The sequence below is a fragment of the Otolemur garnettii genome, unplaced genomic scaffold, assembly GCF_000181295.1.
Source record: "Otolemur garnettii isolate 467f Iridium unplaced genomic scaffold, OtoGar3 scaffold00097, whole genome shotgun sequence".
NCBI lineage: Eukaryota > Metazoa > Chordata > Mammalia > Primates > Galagidae > Otolemur > Otolemur garnettii.
The window spans coordinates 2,601,833-2,625,841 of NW_003852492.1; the positions used below are offsets into that span (position 1 = coordinate 2,601,833).

A 24,009-nucleotide genomic window follows, 5' to 3' on the forward strand; every position below is an offset into this window, starting at 1 on the left:
TGTCCTGCCATGAAAGTGATTCTGGTTGAAGAGCGCGAGCCGTCCTTATGATACAGCGTGGGGGGAAAAGCCTCACTAAAAAGCGGCAGAAAAACCATGTCTGCCTGCAAAAGCAAAAATAAATACTACTAGTTGTATGAAGCTTAGAAACACGCCCCAACATAGTACTACAATATCCTTCTGAGGAACCTGGACCAAAAATGATCTGCTGTCAGGGAAGAGACTTCCCAGTCAAGCATCTCCTGAGTTGATGTCTGGGGCAGGGCTCCTGGCATTGGTGGCCTCTGTGCACCTGCAGGAGGCTACGTGCTGGTGACTCTCCCTGCTCTCCGGACTTCTGGGAAATCCCCAGAGCTGACCAACACGTGAAATGCTTTTCAATCCTTCAAACTCTTCATTGTTTTTCCAGAGGATGTTTTGTGCTCAGGAGGGAAGGCCAGCGCTTGGGATGCATTTGGGGTGACCGCATGGAGGCGGGGAGAAGGGGTACTAATTCCTTGCACTCCGTTGTCTGGTCCTTTTGTTGGGGGTGGGGGGTTCTGACATTTCTAACTTTGGCAAGAGGTGGAAAGAAAATAGTTGAGAGCCTCAGCACAGATCGGGGAGTCCTACAGGGCAAAGGGAGATCCAGAGGGAAGCGGGGACCTGACCCCAGCCTCAGTCAGAAGACTCCAAATTGGTGGCACTTCTCTGAGAAAGTCTTTCTGGACCTTGATAAAAAGTCTAGAAAAAGGGGAACCTTGTCAGATAAGAAGCTCTGTCATCAAATTAACCCTTTCCCAGAAGGACCTTGACTCTTTATGCTGCCTGTCTAAGAGAACTATATTCTTAAATTTTGAATGCCAAATTTTAAGTTTAAAGATGTATTTTCCAGGGTGGAGAAGAAAAAGCAGTGCCATGAGCCACTGTATACCCCGTGTGCCGGCCTGCATGCTAGGACTTAGCCCAGTGGGCCTAGAGGTGCTGTTCTTTGTACCAGGCAGAGTGCCTGTGCACCAGTACCCACCCCTGAGGTCTGGCCAGGGTGCCCATGGGCTTGGTCATTCTGAACTCTCCTGGGGAGCACCAGACCTCAGGCTCATCTCTGTCCCAGTGTCCTTCACCTTACATAAAAGGAAGCCCCCTTGTGGGCAACTCTTTATAAGCCCATTTTAAAGCCCAAACAACTGAGGCCCAGAGTACTTCAGAAACTGGTTCAAAGGTTTTATACAGCCAATGCAGAGAACCTGGTATCTAAGACACAGACCTCTTAACTCCCAGTCTGCAGCCCAGGCCCCTGCCCCTAGCCCTGGACACAGCAGCAAGCCAGCTTACCCGCAACCCGCCCTACTGACTTCAGAGTTAGCCTCACTCCCTGGGGGTTCCACATGGAGGGTTAGGCCACTGTCCCCACAGAATTTTCTGTTTTTATTTGTACCCAGAGATAAATGTGTTCTGAAAACTTTTCTGCGGCCTCCTGAAAAGAGGCTGATTAAGCCAAACCTATCACTACCCTAGCCCGTCCGTCTGTGGACCTGACTAGCAGCCCCCCAGTATCTCGTCCATACACACCATGCCAGGCAGGGGCTGCACTTGCAGATGGCAACTGGGGGAAATGACATGGGCCCTTCACAAGCCAAGATTGGAACTGACCTCAAAGAATGTGAGGGCTTCCTGTCCCCAATGGCAGTTAAGGCTCCAGGCCGCTGGGGGGAGTTAGGGGATGTCTGGGCACCCAGAAGGTCCAGGTGGGGGTGGTCAGAGACAGGAGGAAGATGTCCATCTGGGTCTGACCTGGGAAAAATACTAAGGAACTGCATTTTCAAACAGTGGCTACTCAAGAGAATGAAATATATTGTGTGACAGGGAGACCACAGAAAAGGTATCTATCTTGAGTCCCATTTTTAATTTAAACTTAATAGAAAACACATTTTACATTTTGTGGTCTTTCCACCTGCAACCTCAGATGGTCGGGCAAAGGTGATGGCTCTGGGCAATTATACTGGAGAACTATTATCCCTTCCAGGCCTGGCTTTGCCGGGTAAAGGAGAACAGGACTCCAGCAGAACAAAAGACCAGATTTCACTAGACTCGGTAGTAAGCCAGGCTTGTCGCTGAAAGAGTACAGAACCCTGTGCCCCCTCCCTGCCACTCCCTGTGCTCAGCCACTCAGCCAGGACTATTGACACAGCCCAGCACAGCCCAGAGAAAAGGGAGCCCCAGATTCAATAGGCTGGCCGTGAGGGGCGCTGAGGATTCTATGGTCACAGCCAGCCAGGAGACAAAAGCTTGGCACTGGACGCCTGTCTCCCTGGCTCCAGGTGTCCCAGATGAAAAGCAGGTTAGGTGAAGGGAGTGTGGCGCTAAAGAAAGCAGGATTGTGGGGCGCTACCCACCTGCACCCCGCTCATTTCAGACCCCAAATACTGTGGCCAGCGACAGATGGGCTCAAAAATGGAAAATGAATTTTCTGGTATGTTTTCACTTTGGGAAGGCCATTCCAATTCTCAGCAGCAGCCACTTCATGTTTTTAGAGAACAGAGTGCCTCAAATAGAATACATGCATGCACTTACATCCGTACAACCTGCGTGCATGAACAAATAATCAAGCGAACAAATGCTTTAGCTGCAATGGAATACAAACAAGTGCAAAAATCGTAAATGCACAATTCAAGGAGTTATCACACAGTGACTCCACTCACCCATGTAAGCACCACCAGGCCCAGGAGTAGGAGAGAAGCCCCTTCTGCCCTCCTTCCATCCCACCGCCATTTCCTCCCCAAAGGGAAGCACTACCCTGCCTTCCAACCCATAGGGGAGTTTTGCCTATTTCTTTGATTTAGCCTGGAGGCTGCAGCGTCTGCTGGGCTGAAAGCAGCTTTTGTAGATAGCCTGGACCGGCTCCTGCCTCCCACACTCTCTGGCTGTAGTGGAATAACATGACACTGACTTTGACTGAACAAGGATTAAGGGAAAGACTAGAAAGAGAGTGTCCAGCACCAAGTGCGTGTTTGAAAAGCGTGGAGCTGGGGCAGGAAAGACTAGGAGCCCAGCAGTGAGTGCAGGACCAGCCCACAAAGAGTCTCCAACCTGAAAAAGCAGTCAGGAGACAGAGCAGAACAGGCCCCAGGGAGGAGCTGAGTGCCCTCTCTGCAGCCTGGGGAGCTCACTGGAAATCAGAAGGGAAGGGAATGTGGGTCCCTTGGCAAGGCCAGACGCCCCACGCCAGCCCTTGCTTAGGGAAGGCAGCCTTTCCTCCTAGGAGTGAAACCTGAACCAAGAACAGTCTTCAGGGCAAAATCCTTTTCCTAGGCTGCCATGAAATATGTATTTCATGCAAGCTCTGGAGAGGTCAAATAACCCTTTCTCTGGCTTTCTGGGAGTTTCCTGTGGAATTCACATGTGCTCAGAGAAGAACTTTCACCAAGGGGGAAATTTAATAAATGTGGTTTATCTGAGCTCCGTGCTCTCGGCTAAGTCTGCTGGATGGCTCAGGTGGTTTGCGCCTAGGAGCCCACCGTTTTTCTTTATTTGCTCCAGCAGTGAGGTTGCAGCCTGAGGGAGAGAATGCCGGGGACAGAGAGGCCGCATTCTTGATTTCACTCCTGGGATGTTTTTCTATCCCCTTGGAACGTTTGATTCCATTTCTTAACCTCCTTTCAGTCACGGAGGATTATTTCTTATTGCAGCAGAACCCATTCATAACTTTAACTCCAGGGCACAAGAGGAATGCTCAGCAGTCTCCTATAAAGGGGGTTATTGTGTGTAACTTTGGTGTCTGCGAGAGAAGCGATATAAACAGCCGTGGTGGTCGTTAGCATTCGCTGAACATTTAAGAGACAGGAGCTGCTCTGAGCACTTCACATTATTTTATTTAATCTTCACAGCAACCCATTTGCCGGTGAGGGACCCATGGTTCAGAGAGGAAAGCTAGACATTGCTGAGAGGTTGGTCTGATCTTAATCTCTCATGTGCATAATAACATACAGCCAGTGTCACCTAATGCTGGGGATAGATCGTCACTGTGTGAACACCCTAGTGTGCACTCACGCAAACCTGGGTGGTACAGCCTGCTACACACCCAGGCTACACACCTGCACAGCACGCTACTGTACTGATGCCACAGGCAGCTGTAACACGCTGGTAACTATGTATCTAAATATATCCAAGCATGCAAAAAGGGGCATAAAAACTTGGTATAATAATCTTACGGGACTGCCATCAGGTAAGCTGCCTGTCATTCCAGAAAACACCAGCCTTGCTTTCTCATTGATATTCTTGAAAATTCTAGACATTCCGTTCACGTGACTGCCTCACTTGTAAAGTGGAACCACAAAGCCACACCCTCAGCCCCCTCCTTGTTTTTGTCTGGACTGTCTCAGAGCTAGAAGTAACAGCCCTGTTCTAGGCAGTTGGAAGATTCTTATAAAATTGTGCTCCCCGTCGTCTGGCCTGGTAGCACACACATTTTCTCTGAGGCACACAACCAAACGCCCACAGCTGGGCGAGGCAGCAGCTCCACTTCTGTACCACTTCCATGATGAGGACTAACAATAGGAGTGTCTGACAGCTCATGCCCAGCCCTGGCCCCCAAGTCAGTCCACTCAGCCACAGGGAGCAAGGAAGAAGGTTGTTTAAAAAAATCTCCTTAGTCTCAAACATGTGTGCTGAGCTCACCGTGTCTTTCACGAAGCAGAACCTGGTCCTATTTAAGATGGGCCTTCGTGGGCTTTGATGGCTGTTTAAGATTTCCCCAGGAGACTCAAGGAGAATCCCGAAAATGTCTGAATTTTACAGAATAAAACTTTTTTTTTTTTGAGACAGAGTCTCACTCTGTTGCCTGGACTAGAGTGCTATAGCATCAGCCTAGCTCACAGCAACCTCAAACTCCTGGGTTCAAGTGATTCTCCTGCCTCAGCCTCCCGATTTAGTGTGACTACAGGCATCCACCACCACACCCGGCTAATTTTTCTACTTTTCGTAGAGAATAGGTTCTCACTCTTGCTCAGGCTGGTCTTGAAATCCTGAGCTCAAGCAATCCACCTGCCTTGGCCTCCCAGCTTGCTGGATTATAGATGTAAGCCATTGCATCTGGCCAGAATAAAATTCTTGAATTCACTTTAAACAAAGGAACAAAGCTAGTTTTAGGAAAGAAGGGAGAATTTGTTTTACATACAGCAAAAATCTCTTTGAGATGCCTAGACAAAAGATGGTACAGGACAGATCTGCATGGAAGTTGAACTTTAAGAGACTGTACATCAGCTCTTGGGACTATAGAACATTTAGTGCATTACTCCTGACGTTTAGTTGTGTTCTCTCAGACACAGGTAAAAGGAGGCTAACGCTCCTATTTGGAGTACTGCCTCCCGCCAGCTCCCCAGCACTCTCTCCACCAGTAAGGAGCACCCACCACCTCACCCCAAATAAAACCACATGCTATCAGAGCAGGAAGGAATGGTACTGGCTTCTCCTCCAGGGCTTGGCAAACTACAAGCTGCAGGCGAAATCTGGCGCATGAACAAAACTAAACAAGAGCTAAGAAGAATGTGCAACAGAGATAGCACATTGTAAAGCCTACCATATTTACTACCTGGCCTTAAAGAAAAGGTTGGCCAGCCCCTGCTCTAGTTCAGGAAGCAATCAAAGTGGAGACAAGTCAGATCGCATGGTGACTTAGCAGTAGAACAGGACAGGATAGATTAGCATTCTCCCATCCCCACTCCTGGGTCCCCACCTACCCAGCCCCGAGGCCTGGTGTGCCCAGCCCTTAAGGCCTATAAATATGGAGGCATGGGGCGGAGTTAGGCGCGGGGGGCGGGGTGAGGCGCGGCGGGGCGGGGCCTGTTCGCCCAGGTGGGTTCTAACTTCCTTCTGCAGCTCAGGGACACCCTAACAGTCCCGTGCATGAGACTGGCTCCAAGGAAATGGCTTTCATTCGCTTTTATTTTCTCTCCAGAAGTCCCCTGTCCCTCTTCCCTCCTCCCCTCCCACCTCCTTTCTCCTACTGTTGATCTCATGAGAACGTTTGGGTGATGAGATGTTTTTTGCTTTGCTCCTCAGGTTCACTGCTGGCCTATAATACAACCTCCCACACGGACCAGTCCCCGCGACTGAGTGTCAAAGAAGGTGAGTCTTCTCTCCAGCGCCCCAGAGTTTCTGTAGCACCGCATGTGGGGTGAACACAGCTCCCCACTGTTAAGACTGCCAGGTCTTTAACCAGCTTCCTTGTTCCACTAAGTTATTTCTACCGTCCACGACAAGAAGGCAAATTTTTTTCCCATTTGGGCGACTAGTTGCCAAAAATAAAACAAACGAAGCTTTCGAATTTCTTGTGATAGTATCGTAAAGCTGTCACTTGAAGTTGTATGGCAGGAAGGAAAACTTGCTGCTCTTGGAATGAAATGGACACTGCTCCATTTCAAAGCTGAAAGTTGGGGATTTTCTCTGCTGAAGGTAATGAAATGAAGATTCTGAGGATTCTGGCATGTCCAGCTTTGAAGGTGTTTTCCTTACAAATTTTAGCGACGGCAATTGATTTTTAAAGTGGTAGTTGGAGGATTTGGTCTGGTCTGGTAAGCTTAGTTTGAGAAAGAAAACCATCTCAGCAAATGGTTTTGGCCAATGAGTTTAGCAAACATCACAATAGCATTTTTCAGCATCTTTATTTATGAAATAACATTGTGAGGACTGATCCAGACACCGTGTTCGATTTCAGGCATTTCAACAAGTGAATATTTCATGGTACTTGGTTTACGGGAGGAAAAAAATGTGAACAAATAATTATTAGGAAGCGGAAGAGAGGGAGCAAAAACGTTGCCCCATGGCAAAAGAAAAGTCCCATGGAAGAGAGAACTTGTAAGTAGGGACAGGCAGACGTTTTCAGCACAGTTGCTTACAGCGAAGCCCAGCACAGCACTTCAGAGACACGTGAGGCTTTCCTAAGGGAAAGGACCATTTGGTTCAAAATCCTCCTTGGGTATGGCAGAAACAAAGACTCCAAAACACCAGCTGAGTGTCTTGCCAAAGGTTACACCTTTGATCACACAGGACTTTGTGTTTTCTGTTAATTTGCGATCTGATGACTAGAACATTTAGAGGGAGAAAGACACAACATAAGGAATCTGCTTTTAAACGTCTGTTTTTTATTCGCTTCCTTCCCTCCTATCCCATCCTGAGCCAGTTCTGCTTCTGCTGCTGTGTCTCCTTTCCAAATTGGATTTGTTGAATATTGCCATAAAATCTAAATTTCTGTTGATTCACAGTATGTTCTAAGCCACATTTCCCTTGATGACCTATTTTAACGTCATGTTGCAAACGTCTATAAGGAAGAAAATACATGTAAGAAAATACAGACAGGTTAGATGGAAGGTGTAAGGCACCTTTGACGTACTTTGGGGATATCCCCGCATGTCCTGAACCTCAGTTTTCTGCCAATGAAGGGACAGACTAAATCAGTAAGAGTCAAGCCCTGAGCCGGAGTCCTTGGCCTCTAAGGAGATGACCCTGGAGCCACATGTGAGGTCCCCAGCGTGAGTTTCCTTCCACTTGTAGATAGGGATCCATTTCTTTGGAGGAAGGAAAAAAGAGAGAAAGGGAAGGAACTGCTGGAAGGAGAGGGAGAAAGGAAGGAGGGGAGGAAGTAAGCAGGAAAGGGAGGCAGGAACCCCCAGTGTGCTGCTAGGGATCCTGACAAGTTCCTCCAACTCCAGTCTGCATCCTACAACAACACCAGAATTAGTGAGGCTATGCGGCAGAGCCAATGAAAGAGTTCCTGATATTGGGCTCAAAATGTAGGTTTCAGTTTAGAAACTGGCTTGTCCGGGTTGCAATGTGGCACTAGGCACCTGCCCCCTCCTGCAGTTCTCAGCGCCCAGGCCTCTCCTCTACCTGCCACTGTGTTCCCTTCCCTTGGTCCTTTTGTTTCTGGGGAGTGTGGCTGTAATGCTGCTGGCTCCGTCAGGCATATTGGAGGCGCAGCTTGCTCTGGCTGGGTAGCAACCCCTCTTCTGAAATGAATTAACTGTAGTATCCAGGCAAACGCAGGCCCATTCAGGTGCTGCTGGGTATTTATCTCCCACATCAGCCTGGCCTCTAGAGACGATTAAATCTGCGCTTTGCAGGTGCATCTTTTGTCCCCAGGAAAGCTCTCCACTTGAGCCGTCTTGCTCTTCTGTGTATCCACCGTGAGGTGGTCTCGATCTGTCTGAACAACCCACAGCGCCACAAAACAAAGTACATTAGCAAGACAAAGCTAGCCAAGCTCTCCCTCCCGCCCCTCCCAGCCTCTCTCCTGCAGTGCTCTAATAGCTATCTATTAGCTATTAGGGGCCATCCTGCGACCTTGACTCCATCTTCTTTGAATAAGACACACACAGCCCCAAACAACCCCAGAGTTCATCAAGAGTCCCAGAGCTCTGTGTGCGTGCGTGTGTGCGTGTGTGCGCGCGGGCGCGCTGTGTGCACTCCACAAAGGGCAGGTGCTGGCATCAAACACAAAGGGGAGAAGTTAAGGAGATGCTGTCTGTGCATCTTCAAAGCACTTAACAGATTAGAAAGCCTTTTACTATAAAACGGCATAATTGCCCTTCCATCTCATTTCTTGAAAATGGCTGCAATCTCTAAAGGTTATTGGTGTCCAGGAAGCAAGATTATATTTTAAAAATTGGTTTATAACAATCTTTAAGCCCCTTTTTATTTATTTTTTGTAAAGACAGAGTCTCACTTTATTGCCCTCGGTAGAGTGCCATGGTGTCACACAGCTCACAGCAACCTCCAACTCCTGGGCGTAGGCAATTCTCTTGCCTCAGCCTCCTGTAGCTGGGACTACAGGCGCCCGCCACAACACCCAGCTATTTTTTTGTTGCAGTTTGGCCAGGGTCATGTTTGAACCTGCCACCCTTGGTATATGGGGCCGGCTCCCTACCCACTGAGCCACAGTCGCCGTCCCTTTAAGCCCCTTCAAAGTAAATATCCTGTGGACACCACTGTTAGAGCAATCGGCTGTGCTATCTCTACCTTCAGTGGTCAAGGCCAACGTACCGACGCACTTGGAAAATAACGACAGAAGCTGTTGTCCCTTTACTCAGCAGCCTCGACCATCATCTGTGAAGAGTCTGGGGTCAGACATCTTTATATGCTTTGCTTTCAAGCCTTACAGTGTCCCTGTACAGTAGACATTATTACCTCCACTTTGCAGACAAAGAATGTGAGGCTGGGCGGTGGGGACTCCCTGAAGGGTACACGCTGTTCAATGGCAGAGCAAGCCCCCAGACTCAGCTTGCAGGATGGCACTCCCTTGCCTCTGAGGGGCTTCTCCATAAACACAGCCCTTCCCTTCCAGCTGCCTCCTCACAAAAGCGGTGCAGTAGCCTGAGGTGATTTGGGTGGACACTTGAAACTTTTGCATTATTTTTCTCTTCCCTATCCTTTTCCCACTTTCAGCTCCAAACTTTTCCAAAGAGGAACTCACCTCAATCTCTGCTTGGCCCCACCCACGAGTTCTAACCTGCTGAGGGCCACCTGGACAGCTTTTAAAAATACGGAGCTCTAGAGTAAATGCCATACGACTCCACTCTTATAACTGAAGCAGTCTAATTTATAGAGACAGGAAGTAGAAGGGTGGTTACCAGGGGTGGTAGGGACTGGAGACAGGGAGTTATTATTTAACAGATTTAGAGCTTTAGTTTGGGAAGATGAGAAAATTCTGCAGATAAATGGTGATGGTGATGGTTATACAGCCATATGAATGTACTTAGCGTCACTGAACTTTGCACTTAATGATTGCAACGATAAATTTTATTTATTTCAAGACTGAGTCTCATGGTGTTAGCCTAGCTCACAGCAACCTCAGATTCCTGGGCTCAAGTAATAATGCTCCTGCCTCAGCTTCCTGAGTAACTGGAACTACAGGTGCCTGCCACACAACAGGCTAATTTTTTTCTATTTTTACTTGAGACCGGGTCTTGCTCTTACTCAGGCTCTTCTTGAACTCCTGAGTTCAAGTGATCCTCCTGTCTCAACCTTGCAGGGTGCTAGGATTACTTATAGGCATGTGCCACCATGCCTGGCCTGGTAAATTTTATATTATATATATTTTGCTATAATTTTTAAATGAAAAAAAATTTTAAATGAAAGATGCTGAGGACGTTCAAGCCCCAAGAATGCCCCACTAATGCAGAATGTCCAAGGGTGACTCCTGGGCCCTGGAGTTTCCTCCTATAAGCCAAGCTAGGGGCAAGTTTGAGAAAAAAAAAACCTGCATTATAGAGATGAGACACAGTTGATACTCTGGCTGTTTATCTGGACCTTGCCCAGCTCCAGCTCCATCCTAGAAATGGAAGACCTATTTATTGCTATCCTGATAAAGGCACCGATAGGAGAAGCCACCGTATAATCATTATGTATTTTTGAGTTATTGTTGTTGATGATTGATTATATTGATTTGTGATATTATGATTTTGACAAACTTAGTAGAGAGCTTCCCATCTCAGAAATTCCTTCCCCTAAAAAGTAGATGTGGTGTTGGTGACTTGATTTTACAGGGGGTGGGGACAACTGGGATTCTAGAAGCAGCTTTCCCAAGTATGTAAAAATGCTAGAAGGAGGGCTGCTGACTCCCTGAACCTTCTCTTGAGATCTTCCACTCCTGCAGAGGCAAATGTGTCCACCCTGGGGCAACTCAGAGCTGCCCTCGGTTTTTCTGGCAAGCTCTGCCGCAGGGCCTGCCCACTGCTCAGCCACCAGCAGGGCTGCAGAACCTGCAGCTTGCCGGTCAGAGCCGCTTTGCGTGCCTAAGCCCTCATTTCCTCAGTTCCTCCTGCTGAATCTGTTTAAATACCTCTGACTCTCCAAATATGGAGGATATTGAGTTCCTTGTTTATTAACTCCTGGAACTCATCAGCCGGCCAGGGCCCATGGAGCCCGGAGCTTCAGGCCCAGGCCAGGAGCCTCGGGACCTGCGGCTGAGTACGGAAGCTGAGGCCCGCCTGGCTGCGGGCGGATTGCCTGCCTGCCTGCCTGCCTGCCTGCCGGCTCTAGCAAACGCCTGGCTGATGGCTAAAAAGTCTGTCTGCTTACATGCCAATTATGGAAAGGAGAGGGGTGGAGCTACCTCTCTGCCTCCTTTAGCTTTGAAAAGCCTGGCTTCTCTGAAGCAGATCTCTGGATGGTGGGGGCTTGCACGGAGTAACGACCCCTTTTTTGCAGTTCTCATTGCTTGCCGAGCGTTTTCACAACTGGTGTCTCGTTTGTGCCCCCCCTCGTGCCATTGCCGTGAGATGACCGGGCTGGGGTTATTGTCTCCACTCCACAGATAACGGAAACCAGACACCAAGGAGAGGAGCTGAGCTTCATTACAAGTTGGCAGGTCTCTGGGCACAGAGGGACTCAAACCTGGGTCTTTGGTGTGTCCTTTCTTCCCTCCAGGCTGCTTCTCACATCTTTATCTCAGCATACTTGAGTCTGGCATCTGAGGACACCTTAAAGGTTCTTTAATAAACATTCTTTAAGGAATAGTCCCATCTCTCAGCTGGAGGTGGGCCTTGATCCCAACTCCTTCAGGGTGCGTGTGGACTAAGGGCTGGGGCTCCGCACACAAGCAGACAGAGCCCTGAGCAAGGCTTTCATTTTTTCCTGCCTTAGTTTCATGATATAATGCTCAGAAATCAGCACAGTGTCTGACACACCAATAAGTGGCCAATAAGTTATTAATAATAGTACATTATTATTCTGACTCATTATAGTAAAATCATAATAGAAATTAACATTAGTATGGTAAAATAATTACAGTCTGGGTTTGTCAGATGCCCCCAGTGTGCCCAGGGTTGTGAAGGGGACTGCCCCCTTCACAGGTAGACCAGATAGCCACCTTGCTTAAAAACTTATGAGGGGGATATGTGCCTAAAAATTAGTGAGGAATAATATGCAATGTTGTGTGATCAAAATACAAAAACGCATGCCACATACAGAAGTTCTCTAAGGGTAACAAAGGGGGGAATCATTAAATGCTAAAGCCCAATGTCTACTCCAAACTTCTCTTCATAGAAGAGGAGATCTGTGGGCCCAGCTGGTCACACAGGTAGGTGAGGACAAATGTATGAATGTATCTGTATGTTGGCACACGCCGTGGGCGACTCAGTCCAGAACAGGCCTAAATTCTGTGATTCCTGCCTTCCTCCACCCCACTCATTCAGTGAGAACCCACTCTGTACAGAACCCCAGCCAAGCCCTGGAAATATGAATGGGACCCAGCCCCTGCCCTCGGGGTTCTAATTAAACTGAGAGTTGCAAACAGGCAAATAAACACTGCATTGGCGTCTGGTGAATAGGTCGCCCACCTTCCCATTCTCCCCTGCACTCACATGCCCAGGGTGTCCTGCACGGTTTAATTTTAGGGATCAGAGTGAAAGGTGAAGCCCTCTAGAAAGACACCACCCAGCAGAGCTGAGAACAGGTCAGGGAAGGGAAGGAGGTGGACGCCAAGGAGACCAGCGTGTTTGCTGGGGCGCATGGGGGGTGTGGTCTGGGCAACCCTGTGAGTTTTCAAGTTGCATTTTGCAGGTAAAGAGCCCAGGTGAGTCTCTGTGGGAATAGCCAAGGTCTCTGTGTGACACAGGTCTGTGACTTGGGTGTGAGGAACAGAGCCTTGGGTAGCTCTGTTTCAAGGTGGCTTCCTTGAAACTGGAAGACAGGAAGCTCAGCAAAGGAGCCGGGAGGGAGCCAGGATTTGCTGCAGAATGATCAGGGGGTGCCAAGTGTGGAAAGTCACAATTGTCAGCGCAGGTGACAAGCTCCCAGGTTTCCTTACTCTTCTCCCTCCTCTATGTATGTTTGAATCTTTCCTGACTTAAAAGATAGGAAGCTGATTGGTGGGGTCACCTCTGTGGTTAATCTTACAAGGGGACAAGTGAATCTTTCTAAAAGCAGAGTGTGAATGTCTTGACTCAATAACTAAGCAAATGACATGAAGGTTATGTTAACTAGTTTGATGAGAGTATTTCAAAATGTATATGAAGGCTCGGCGCCTGTGGCTCAAGTGGCTAAGGTGCCAGCCACATACACCTAAGGTGGCGGGTTCGAATCCAGCCCGGACCCGCCAAACAATGACGGCTGCAACCAAAAAATAGCTGGGCGTTGTGGTGGGCGCCTGTGGTCCCAGCTACTTGGGAGGCGGAGGCAGGAGACTCGCTTGAGCCCAGGAGTTGGAGGTTGCTGTGAGCTGTGAAGTCACAGCACTCTACCCAGGGGGACAGCTTGAGGCTCTGTCTCAATAAAAAAAAATGTATATGAAAACAGCACATTGTATCCCATGATTGCATTAATGTACATAGTTATGTTATAAGAAATTAAAAAAAAAAAAGATAGGAAGCTTTGTTGTAATGGGTAGATGTGAAGATGAGCTCAGAATGTCTGCCTCGTTCTGTCACTGTGTGGGAGTGTCACATGGCATATGGTCCTAGGAGAAAGTGTGCATTTGGCAGCCACACATGTGAGAGTGTGTGTGTGTGTGTGGCCCGTGTAGCTCAGTGCATGGAGGAGATTGGTCGGGAACACATGTCCCCAAAGGAAGAGGCCTGCAATGCTGTGAGGTAACCTCCTGTCATTTTTAGGGAGTAAATGTCATCTCTTAGGCAGCAGGTGGTGTGGGGCACAGGCTCTGTCTAAGTCAGCAGCAGGCGCTTACATTGGAGAGGACGCGGCCTCACAGGACAGCCTGTGAAGAGCCGTGTCGTTTTGTGTTTTTCCTTTGTGATGAAACACCCCTAATCCATTTTTAGCCAAAGCAGGGAGGTTGGCGGGTCGTGAGTGAGCCGCGCCTGTGGTCCAAAGGCAGGATTTATGATTATAGGATAGACAGTAGCTTGCTCCCTCCATTTTATTTTTTTAAATTGTTTTCCTTTGAAATTCCAGAGTTAATGTTTTGTCTGCTTTTTATCTGACCCTCTTTGGAGAGTTGGGTGTGCGTTTTTTTTTCACCAGAAGAGAGAAAGAGAAAAAGAGAGAGAGACACACACAGAAAGAGAGTAAGAGCAAAATTGAGAGAGAGAGAGAAGGAGAGGGGAGAGAGAGAGAGAGAAGGAGAGGGGAGAGAGAGAGAGAGAACTGGAAACAAAGAATCCTTGTCTCTAGGCTGTAGCAGGCAGGAAACCCCAATCCCGGGAGAATTTAGCCAGCCAGCCCTGTCCCGGAGTCAGACTCCAGCTCTCTGAATTCAATTTGACAGCTTGTCTGGGACACTTTCTAAGTAACCATTATCCTTCCTTTCTCCAAGTAAAAGGACTGTTATTTCTTTCCGTGGGTGTGCTTTGTATGCTGCCATTGCACACGCGCGGGGTACGCAGTGACGAGGGCACACTTTCTCTAAATTATTAGAAACAGCCTGTTTCCTAAGACAAGTGTAAATTTGTTCCAGGATAATGAGGCAAAAGGCTTGTAAGTATTGTACGCTGCCTTGTTAGAGGCCGGCCAGGCAATCCGGGAAGAGCTTTGTTGTGGCTCTATGTGTATACATGTTACTCTTTGAGGATTCCCTTGAAACATACACAAAAATATCTTCCATCCATCATTCTCAGCCTCCGAGTGGATTGAATGATTAAAGAAATGCATCACTGTACACTCACTGTAGAAGGGAGTCTACAGTCCCTTCTACAGTCACAGTGAGCCCCCAGAGGTCGTGTGGGATACAGGCACCAGGAGTGACCACCTAGGCCGGGCACAGGGACTCATGCCTGTAGTCCCAGCATTCTGGGAGGTGGAGATGGGTGGACTGCCTGAGCTCAGGAGTCCAAGAGCAGCTTGAGCAAGAGCAAGACCCTGTCTCCAGTAAAAATAGAATAAAAAACTAGCCAGGTGTTGTGGTGGACACTGGTAGCCCCAGCTCCTCAGGAGGCTAAGGCAAGAGAATCGCTTGAATTCAGGAATTTAAGGTTCCTGTGAGCTATGACACCATGGCATGCTACCCAGGGCAACAGAGAGAGACTGTCTCAAAAAAAAAATTTTTTTTATATATATATATATATATATATGGACCACCTAGAGTTCACAGGGAACGCTGCTTTCCCTGAGAATAGAACCACCAGTTACACAGAGCTGGTTGACTCTGCCACCATGAGGGACAGTCAGGTCACCACTGTCCTCCCAGTGTGTTTCCTGTATTTCAGGAGTATCACGATTCGGCTCTGCAGGCTGCTAGAGGCACATTGCAAACTTTCTAGACAACCTTGGAGGTCAGAGGTGAGACAGCTTTGCCCATTCGGGTCATGATCAAAAGATCCTTCCTTCAAATATGAGTTGATTCCTGCTAGTCTATTTTCAAGCACGAGGTGGAATGTCTCCCCTTCTCTCCCGCCTGGTATATACATCCTTCTCCTCATGTCCCTGCCCATCCCTAGTCCACATTCCTGGAGCCGTGCTCACCCTTTAAGGACCAGGTCAGATCACAGGGCATCTGACCCTCCCCTCCCCTGTGGGGCTCAGCTGGCGCCCTCCATTTGCCACATGAGCACTCAGCAGACTCTACCACAGTCTTTCATCTTGCAAGACGTGAAGCACCGTGGAGTTGGGACCATTGGGTGGATAGACAAAAACAATAGGAAAAGTGCCTCAAATGGCTCCCCAGGAAGTGGTGTGGCTAGCCCCTCGTGATGCTCTGGCCAGGAGGTTAGTGTTTTCTGCAGCTGCTGGCCTGGCTGCCTCCCCTCTTCATCCTGCCCCAAATTTCCACCTGTGGGTCTCCAGGGTGACGCCTCTGAAGCTGTGATCAATCCCTTCCCCAGTGAGGAGGCAGGAGCTCTCAGAGAGCAGGTGTCCAGCACAGAGTCACAGCACCACCCTTAGACCACCACAGGCTGCTTTCATCAGCTTGAGCTTCCCTTCTGGGCCCCTCAGGCCTGTGTCTCTGCTGACAGAGGTGGGGGTCACACCCAAGCCACGGAGAGGTGACTTTTCAGAGAAAATCTACCTTCTGCTCATTTCAGCCCTCCTCTTCCACTTCTCTTGTCATGCCTCCCCATCCCCAGCCCCGTAACAATAAGAGCTAGTGTTTATTAAGCACTCCTGGGCAGCAGGAACTGCTCTGTTCACTTCACATTGGCATGGCATAAAACCTTGTTAGGTTGGCCCTAGGACTGTTCCCATTTTACAGATTGGTTAGTCCCAAATCATAAGGCTAAGATGAAGCAGAAACAGCCCCTGCTCCTGCAGGCCCTCCCCACCCAGGCAGAGACCAGGGCTCCACAAGGACCTTTTCCTCACCCGGCCACCACCCAAATCAAAAGGACCATTCCCTCCCAGAGCTGATAGCTACCTGTTAAGGTGACATGATTAGATCAATTGATTCCTGCTATGGTCCAAAAGAAAAGAACCAAGAGCCTGACTCCAAGGACTCAGTCTTACACGCATTTCAAGAAGCATATTAGGTGGTTTTAAAGATTATTTTTCATTATTAGGCTTTATAATTTATATATCCTTCTGTATTTAATGCTACATTAAGGATAATAGAAATGAAGAAGAGACTTAGAAAACTAAATTTATTGAGTAACACTCTGTCAACAAGGATCTTTTTTTTTTTTGAGACAGAGTCTCACTCTGCTGCCCTGGGTGGAGTAACCTGGCCTTATAGCTCACTGCAACTTCAAATGCCTGTGTTCAAGGGCTCCTCCTAGCCTCAGCTTCCCACGTAGTTGGGACTATAGGCACCTGCCACAACGCCCTGCTAGTTTTTCTATTTTTAGTAGAGACAGAGTCTCACTCTTGTTCAAGCTGGTCTTGAACTCCTGAGCTCAAGGGATCCACCCTCCTCAGCCTCACAGAGTGTTAGGATTACAGATGTGAGCCACTGCACCTAGCTATCAATAAGGATTTTTAAAAATGTAATATATAGGCTCGGTGTCCAAAGCTCAGAGGTTAGGGTGCCCGCCACATATACCGAGGCAGGCAGGTTGGAACCTGGCCCAGGCCTGCTACACAACAATGACAACTGCAACAACAACAAAAAAAAATCAGCCAAGTGTTGTGGTGGGCACCTGTAGTCCCAGCTACTTGGGAGGCTGAGGCAAGAGAATTGCTTAAGCCCAAGAGTTTGAGGTTGCCATGAGCTGTGACATCACAGCACTCTACAAGGGCAATATAGTGAGACTCTGTCTCAAAAAAAAAAATTAATATATAATATAGCTATAAAGTGCTGTGTTTATTATTCCCTTAGTTCAAAATAAAGTGTTTCTTAACTATACCTGTCTGCTCTACCCCTGTAGCAGACAGGGATGCTTGGACTCAAATATGCTGATAAAAACAAAAGAAAAAAATTTTTAATTTAAAAAACGCAAGCTGGGAGTGAATAATAGATCAATAAACCAAATTGTAAAGTTTCCTTAAAAAGCGTACAGGTAAGCCGTTCTCTGCCACTGCAAGCTTCATTGCCCCAGGGTCTGAAGAAGGAGAAAGAAAAGCTATCCCAATCCCCTTAAAGACATTTGCCAGAATGTTCTGTTGCAGCCACGCCCCCAACCACCCACACTCATAGATTCAAGTCTGCCCTTGGTAGGGGAAGGAACAGAGGGGAAGTTGGAACTAGCACTTGTGTTCTTAGAATAAGCTCATCTCTATTGCCTTCCTGCCCTGGGTCAGCGTCCCTTCCCCCACCACAGAGCCACTGCTGCCTGTCCCTCTGCCAAAGGGCACCAGGCCACCTGTGTTGTTTTGGCTGTTCAGAAGTGCCCACCTTGGCCCTCCTGCCTGCCTTGGGCTGTCTTTGGCCTTTTTGTTTCTCAAAGCTGCCAGGCCACTGGAGCTCACCAACTCTTAGTGGGGGTTCACACTAGGTGGGCCTTTGGAGTTTTAATTTGTAATTTATCTCCAGACTCTAGGCTGTTAGTATTTTAGGTCTGCTGTCTTACCAAGTTTCACTTTGACTGGGCACATTGATCTCAGTACAGACAACACAGCTAAGACTCAAAAAGGAATTGGCCTTGGTTGATGGGGCTCCATTGCCGTGGCCATGTGGTCTTGGTTTGTAGCAGAGAGTAGAAGAGGCCCCTGTTGGCTGTTCTCAGAAATTGGGTCCCAAAATACTCTGGAAAGAAAAGGGAAGATCCCTGGTGCTCCAAATGACCCACTGGTGGCCACTTCAACACAAAATATTCCAAACACATTTGTCTCCCCAAATACACTGATGTAGAAATTCTACTGCAGGGAGGTTGTTTGAAGGGCAGTGGTTGGGAACCATTTGCAAGAAGCTTGTTTAGTCCCATGCTCATAAGCCAAATTCTTTCTGCATGTCTATCTATCTAGACAGAGAAGCTGTTTTGTGCCAGAGGGAGATGTACGCGCTTGGGGCTTCTTCCACTGAAAAGCTAAAGTAGAAGCATCTTTTGTTAGTTTAATATTAAAAAGTTTCCTAAGCTCTTTTTATAACAACTTTCTCTCTTCAGAGAAGACCCTATGTAAGATAATAAAGGGCTTATTTCTCATGAAATATCTTTGTGCCAGAAGAAAAAGTCTTTGAGGATGAAAAACTGAGAATATCAGGGGCTTTTCCTCTCTGGTCTCAGGGACCTGTAAGCCCCCACGTGTGAAGGTCCAGAAGTTCAACCTGCCTCTTTGATAAAGTGCGAATTCTTGTGTCTAGCATAATCTAATGAGAAAATAAGGATATTAAGTGGGATAATTACTGAATCTGTCAAAGTCAAGTCCCACCTGCCTGGAGAAATTTTTTCCTTACTCCTAAAGACTACAGTCTCTTCTCTGAACCCCACCATGTTCAGGAGCTATTTATGGACCTAATTATAGATTATCCTGCAGTCTTTGTGAGTTTTTCCCTGTCTCCTTTTTTCCAGCTCTGTCGATATTCAGTAAATACCATTGACAGTTGATGAATTAAATCCGCTTTTTGTCAATTTAATTAAATATTTACTTGGTCCTTCTGATTCACTATCTTTGGTTGGCATAAGAAAGATTAACTTCTTAACTCTTATAAATTAAATTCTGGACAAGAATAGCAGTTTTGGCTCATGCCTATAATTCTAGTGCTCTGGAAGGCCAAGATGGGCAGATTGCTTGAGCTGAGCCATAGCAAGACCATGGCTACTCTACTAAAAATAGAAAAACTGAGGCAAGAGGATCACTTGAGCCCAAGAGTTTGAGGTTGCTGTGAGCTACGATGCCATGGCACTCTAAGCAGAGTGACAGAGTGCAACTCTGTCTCCAAAAAAAAGAATCTGGCTTTAATTGTGTAGGACACTTGAAGTATATGAAGCATTTCCACATACATGATCTCATTCATTCTCAAAAGAACTCTGCAAGGATTCAGTGTGCTGTTTGCTTTTCCAAACTCTTAAATTCAGGAAGAATCATTCCACCTACATATACACAGTTATCCACCTTTCACAGATAGATTAACTGAGGTTCAGAGAGGTTAAGCCACTTACCTAAGTTCACACAGCTCACTCCTGGCAGAGAGGGAAGACAAAGTTCTGACTCGAGTTCAGAGTTCTTTCCTTCACAATGAGCCATTTCCCTGTTTAGAATAAAGAGAAATTATGGAATTTCTTGCCATCAAGTTCATTCAGAATCCTTAAAACACCAAAAATGGTCCAATGCTTGATAAGATTTAAGTACCACTCATCCAAAGAAATGGAAATTGGTTTTCGTATAATTTTGAAGAATCTTTGTGCTTAAAAAGACTTTGGCTTGTCTGCAAAATAATTATCAGTCCTGCCCAATATCCTAGAGGAGTTTAGAGAAAGGCAGTTTTTATGCTCTGAGTCATATTTTCAATTTCTATTAAAATTCTTACATAGCTACACATGCTTTCTCTCAGGCTCTGGGCCTCCAGGCCTGTGCTAATTTGCATGTCTGGTTTAGATAATGTCTGAAGGTCTCTTGCAGTCTGAAAAGGAGCCTCTGATTCTATGATACAATAAGCAAGACCACATTCTATCTACAAGGAATTGAAGGTTCCCTTTCTCTTCACTACTGTGCTGTGTCTTACATGTGGATACAGGGCTCAGGAAGCATGTCACACACCCCTGCCAGGCCAAGAAAGGCGGAGTGTTTGTTCAGGATGAACTCACCTGTCCAATTCCCCCACACTGACCCCAGAGGCTTACTCTTTCCTAAAACCACTTCAGACATAGGTTAAAAGGCGATTGTAAGCAGTGTTGGGATTTTAAGTTTCTTCATTTGAATGGCAATTCTAGTTCAATGTGTGTCTAAGACCACAAATTGGTTGACTCTTTAATAATAAGACCTATCACTATATCCCTCACCCAAACATTGAAGAGATGCTGTAGACTTTTTAGCTAATTTGTCTGTCCTCCAACATATGACACTTCTCACTAAAGAAGTAATTAAAAAGCGTGGACTTTCCAGAAGGGCTTTGAGATCAATGTAGAGTGATCTAATCGCTTTTCAAAAAATAATTACAGTGCTATATAGAGCTCCAGTTCCATAATGTTAGACAGATTAAGTCTTTGCTGAGATCACGTATTTTCAGGGAGGCCCTTCCACCCCAGCACTGCCTACACTCCTCCCCTGGTTTTCTATTTACCATAGTATCCCTCAACTTCTAATATATAATGTAGGTTACCATTTGTTTTGATGTAAGCTCCACAGAGGAAAGGTGGTCTAGTCATCATTGTATTCTGAGCACACAGAAGTGTCCCCCACCAGAGCAGATGTTCAATAAAACCTTGATGAATGAATGAATGTGCAGTGGGATACAGGTTTAAATTAAATTCAGTAAGTCGATGTTGGGGGGCGGGGCAAGAACTAGTTCTCCAGGGAAAAAGGTGATTAAGGTATAGTCCCTCTTTTCCAAAAGATCGTCCCTTTCAAGGGAGATCCGTGCACAAAGAATCACTCTAGAACAAGGAACGTGAGACAACATACCAGTGAGCCTTGACCTGCAGAACTTGGAAACAGATGACGCAAAAGCTGGATTGTGGAGCAGATATAGGGTTGTGTCCCCCCCACCCCCGACCCCAAGGCCAGGGAGCGGGAGGGCAGCCTCGTTTCAACATGAGAGGGCAGGTCGGGGCTCTCAGCAGGGCCGAGAGGGTTGAGCAGAGGCTGCCTCTCATTTGCACTCTAGCCTGGTTACCTAAGTGAACAGTTATGTTTTCTTTTTCCTACCTGGAATCCTCCTAAACTTGAGGCAGATTTGACCGGAGAAGTATGCAATTTAGTTGCGTCTATGTGGCCCAATGTGCAGGGGAGTTTTGGCAAACACCCAGTTAATCTAGTCAGTATGAATTGCTTTTCCACATCTGAGTGGCCCAAAATCCCACTTTGAGGCCTTATCAAAATAAATAGGTCCTTTAGACATCTGTGTCATTTAAACGCAGAGCCTACAGAAGAGGCACAGTAAAAGAAGGGCCCAGGCTCAGCTGGAGCCTCGTGTGGCTGTGGCAGGGCTGTGCCTGGCAAGCGTGCCACTTAACTTCGCAAACGTTCCCTGTTTAAAAACCATCCATTTCTCTCAACCATTTTTCTCCTACGTCTTCCCCTTTGCATGTAGAACGCCTTAAACAGCACCTCCATTGTGCTCCGCGCAGCGGGGCCAGTGCTGAGGCTCCAGGGGCCGTTTGGATTCCAGGATAAGATCCTGGAGCAAAGGAAATCCGATCCAGGATTTTTTTTTTTCTATGAGTTCCAAGTTTGGGGAAAACCTTCCCCAGATATTTCCCTCCTCCTGAGTTCTCAATGGAAGCCAAGCCCCTCTGTTGCTCTTTGGGACATAAAATGCCACTCAAGCAAGGGCAGAGTGGCTTCCATACAATACAGAAGGTGGGATGGGGACTCACCCTGAGCTTCAGGGCCAGCTGGGCAGGACCCTGAGCCACTGACACTCTGGGAGAAGAACAACACAGGGTGATAACTGGGCCCAATATCCCCACCCGCCACCCAGGCCAGCAGCCCTCTCTGTCTTCTGGGGCAGTGTTTCTCAAACTGGGGCCCAGGATAATCTACCTCTTCCTTTAAGTTTGGGGATCATGGATCCTGGATCGTGCTCCTGAGGTTGGTGGCTAGAAAAGGCTGCTGCTCTTCCTGAAAGACTGGGCCTGCCAGAAACACAGGGCCTCAGCCCCAGAGTGAAACTGTCCTTCCTCCTCTACGGCCCTGAAGCTGCCCTTCCTTTCCAAGGCCTTCTTGATGAGCTTTGCAACATCATTACACCAAGATAAACATGGTAGAGGAACAAACGAGCCTGAAGACACTATATGTGTGTGTGTATACATGGGGTATATTTTTATCGGCGCTCATTTAACCTTCATAGCAACCCTAAAGCCTTTATTACTAGTTCTTTTCAGAGACACAGAATCTGAAGTCCAAAATGGTGCCGCAGCATGACTAAGGGCACTCACCAGTCAGTGGCAGGGCTGGGATTTGAACTCAGAGCAAACTGATCTTAAACTCCATATCCTTGCTGCCAGAATAGCCCAAGGGTCCACCGGAGAGAAAGGGTAACTTCCCGAGGGCACCCTAAACCCTCTATGAACTTCCACTGCTTTGGGGCAAGTGACCTATGCAGTTTATGAAGTGGGGGAGGCCAGGCCAGGAGGTCAGGCATGAGGGAGTCAGTCCTGGACTGGCCACTGGTAAGGCTGAGGGCAAGGGAGATATCAGACCAGGCAGAAAAGCAGGCCCTGAGTGTGGGTTGGGAAGGTTCATACTCCTGAGCTTGGTGACTGGAGGAGGCTCCTCCTCCTCAAAGACTGGACCTGCCAGAAACACAGGGTCTCGGCCCCAGAAGGGGTCATCGAGAGGCACCTTGGCCACTGTCTGCAGTATGGGTGGTGCCCTCCACCCCAGCAACAAAGACCATTGCTCACCACAGAAACAACACCAGTCTTCCTCTGTGTGAGCTTGGCTTTTCTTGGGAGATTGAGGGCTTTGAGTCTCAGGGCTGCCGTTTATTTGGGCGTTTCTCCTTTTCATCCTCACCCTTTCAAGAAACAGAGGCCTGCATCATGCTGGCTCTGGCTGCCAAGGCCCCCCCTCTGCTCGGAGCGTGAGCAGCCTTGGCCACTCCCGGGCTGAAAGGCCTGCATTCAGAGGCCAGGCTTCCCAAGGACAAACGGGGCTGGGTGCCGCCAGCCTTCTCAGCAGCAACCAGAAATTCAATGAGAAGTTTCAGGGAAAATGCATCTTTTTTCCACCAAATCGTTGAGAGCGAGGTTTTATGTCATAGGGCGTGAAGAGAGAGGCTTTTGTGGGCTGGCGTTGCTGTGTCTCTGCCTCTGAGTGAGGTCATAACACACGGGAGAACTGCTTGTGGCCTGACGACAGGCAATGGAGCGGGGAAAGATCTTTCCCAAGACGTGTGGCCGTATTTCTAGAACCCGTCTAAAGACTTCACACGGAAACTGAGTTAACCTTGGTATGTCTCTGAGAGGGACATGTCCAAAAAGGGCTTTTTCCTTCCAACAGGGACTTTTCAGAAAAAGAAAAAAAAATCCACCATGCTCATATTTCTCTACCCCAGGGGGTCTCTCCTGGAATCCAAGAGGCCATTTAGTGTCAAATCCCAGCCACAGTGAGCGTCACATAATGGGGATACTGTTAGACCATCGCCCACGTGAGGCTGGGTGCCCACAATGGCTGGCAAAGCACTCCTTCTCCAGAACGGGGCTCCCATCTCTGCTTTGGCAGAAGTTGATCTCAGGACCGCCTGAAACCAGAAACTCCAAAAGAAGTGCTTTTTGGTGACTCTTCCGAAAAGGAATCACAGGGAGATCTGTCATCTTGGTACTCGGTCAAGTCAAGTCAGCCTTCACTAAAATAAAAAGCGAGTTTGTCTGCACTGGGCTGTGATTTTCTGCTGATGAAGCCATCTGTCCCCCCAGGGAAGTTCTGAGAAGGTGGCACTTTTTTCACATCGTGCCTCCGGCTGCTGCCTCAGGCTTGTCTTTGCAGAACTCTGCTCTCAGGAAGGAGACCGGGCCTCAGGGCACACTCAGGCTGTTTCTGGTCAGGCGTCAGGGAGGGAACGTGGCTGTGCAGCCGCTGGGCCAGCTCGCGGGTCCAGGACTTTCC

The 24,009-nt window shown here is 47.8% G+C and overlaps 1 protein-coding gene and 1 non-coding gene across 2 annotated transcripts in view; both read left to right on the forward strand.

Annotated features, from left to right (window-relative positions):
* Nucleotides 1-24,009, forward strand: part of FLI1 (Fli-1 proto-oncogene, ETS transcription factor) — a 115,760-nt gene that overhangs the window by 78,539 nt on the left and 13,212 nt on the right. Inside the window, exon 5 of the mRNA XM_003795894.3 lies at nucleotides 6,040-6,105. Coding sequence (XP_003795942.1) covers nucleotides 6,040-6,105 — 66 coding nt within the window. The remainder of the gene's footprint in view (nucleotides 1-6,039; nucleotides 6,106-24,009) is intronic.
* On the forward strand, nucleotides 17,125-17,255 carry LOC111727213. Its single transcript, XR_002774818.1, has one exon. It is a non-coding gene; the product is annotated as a small nucleolar RNA SNORA63 (small nucleolar RNA).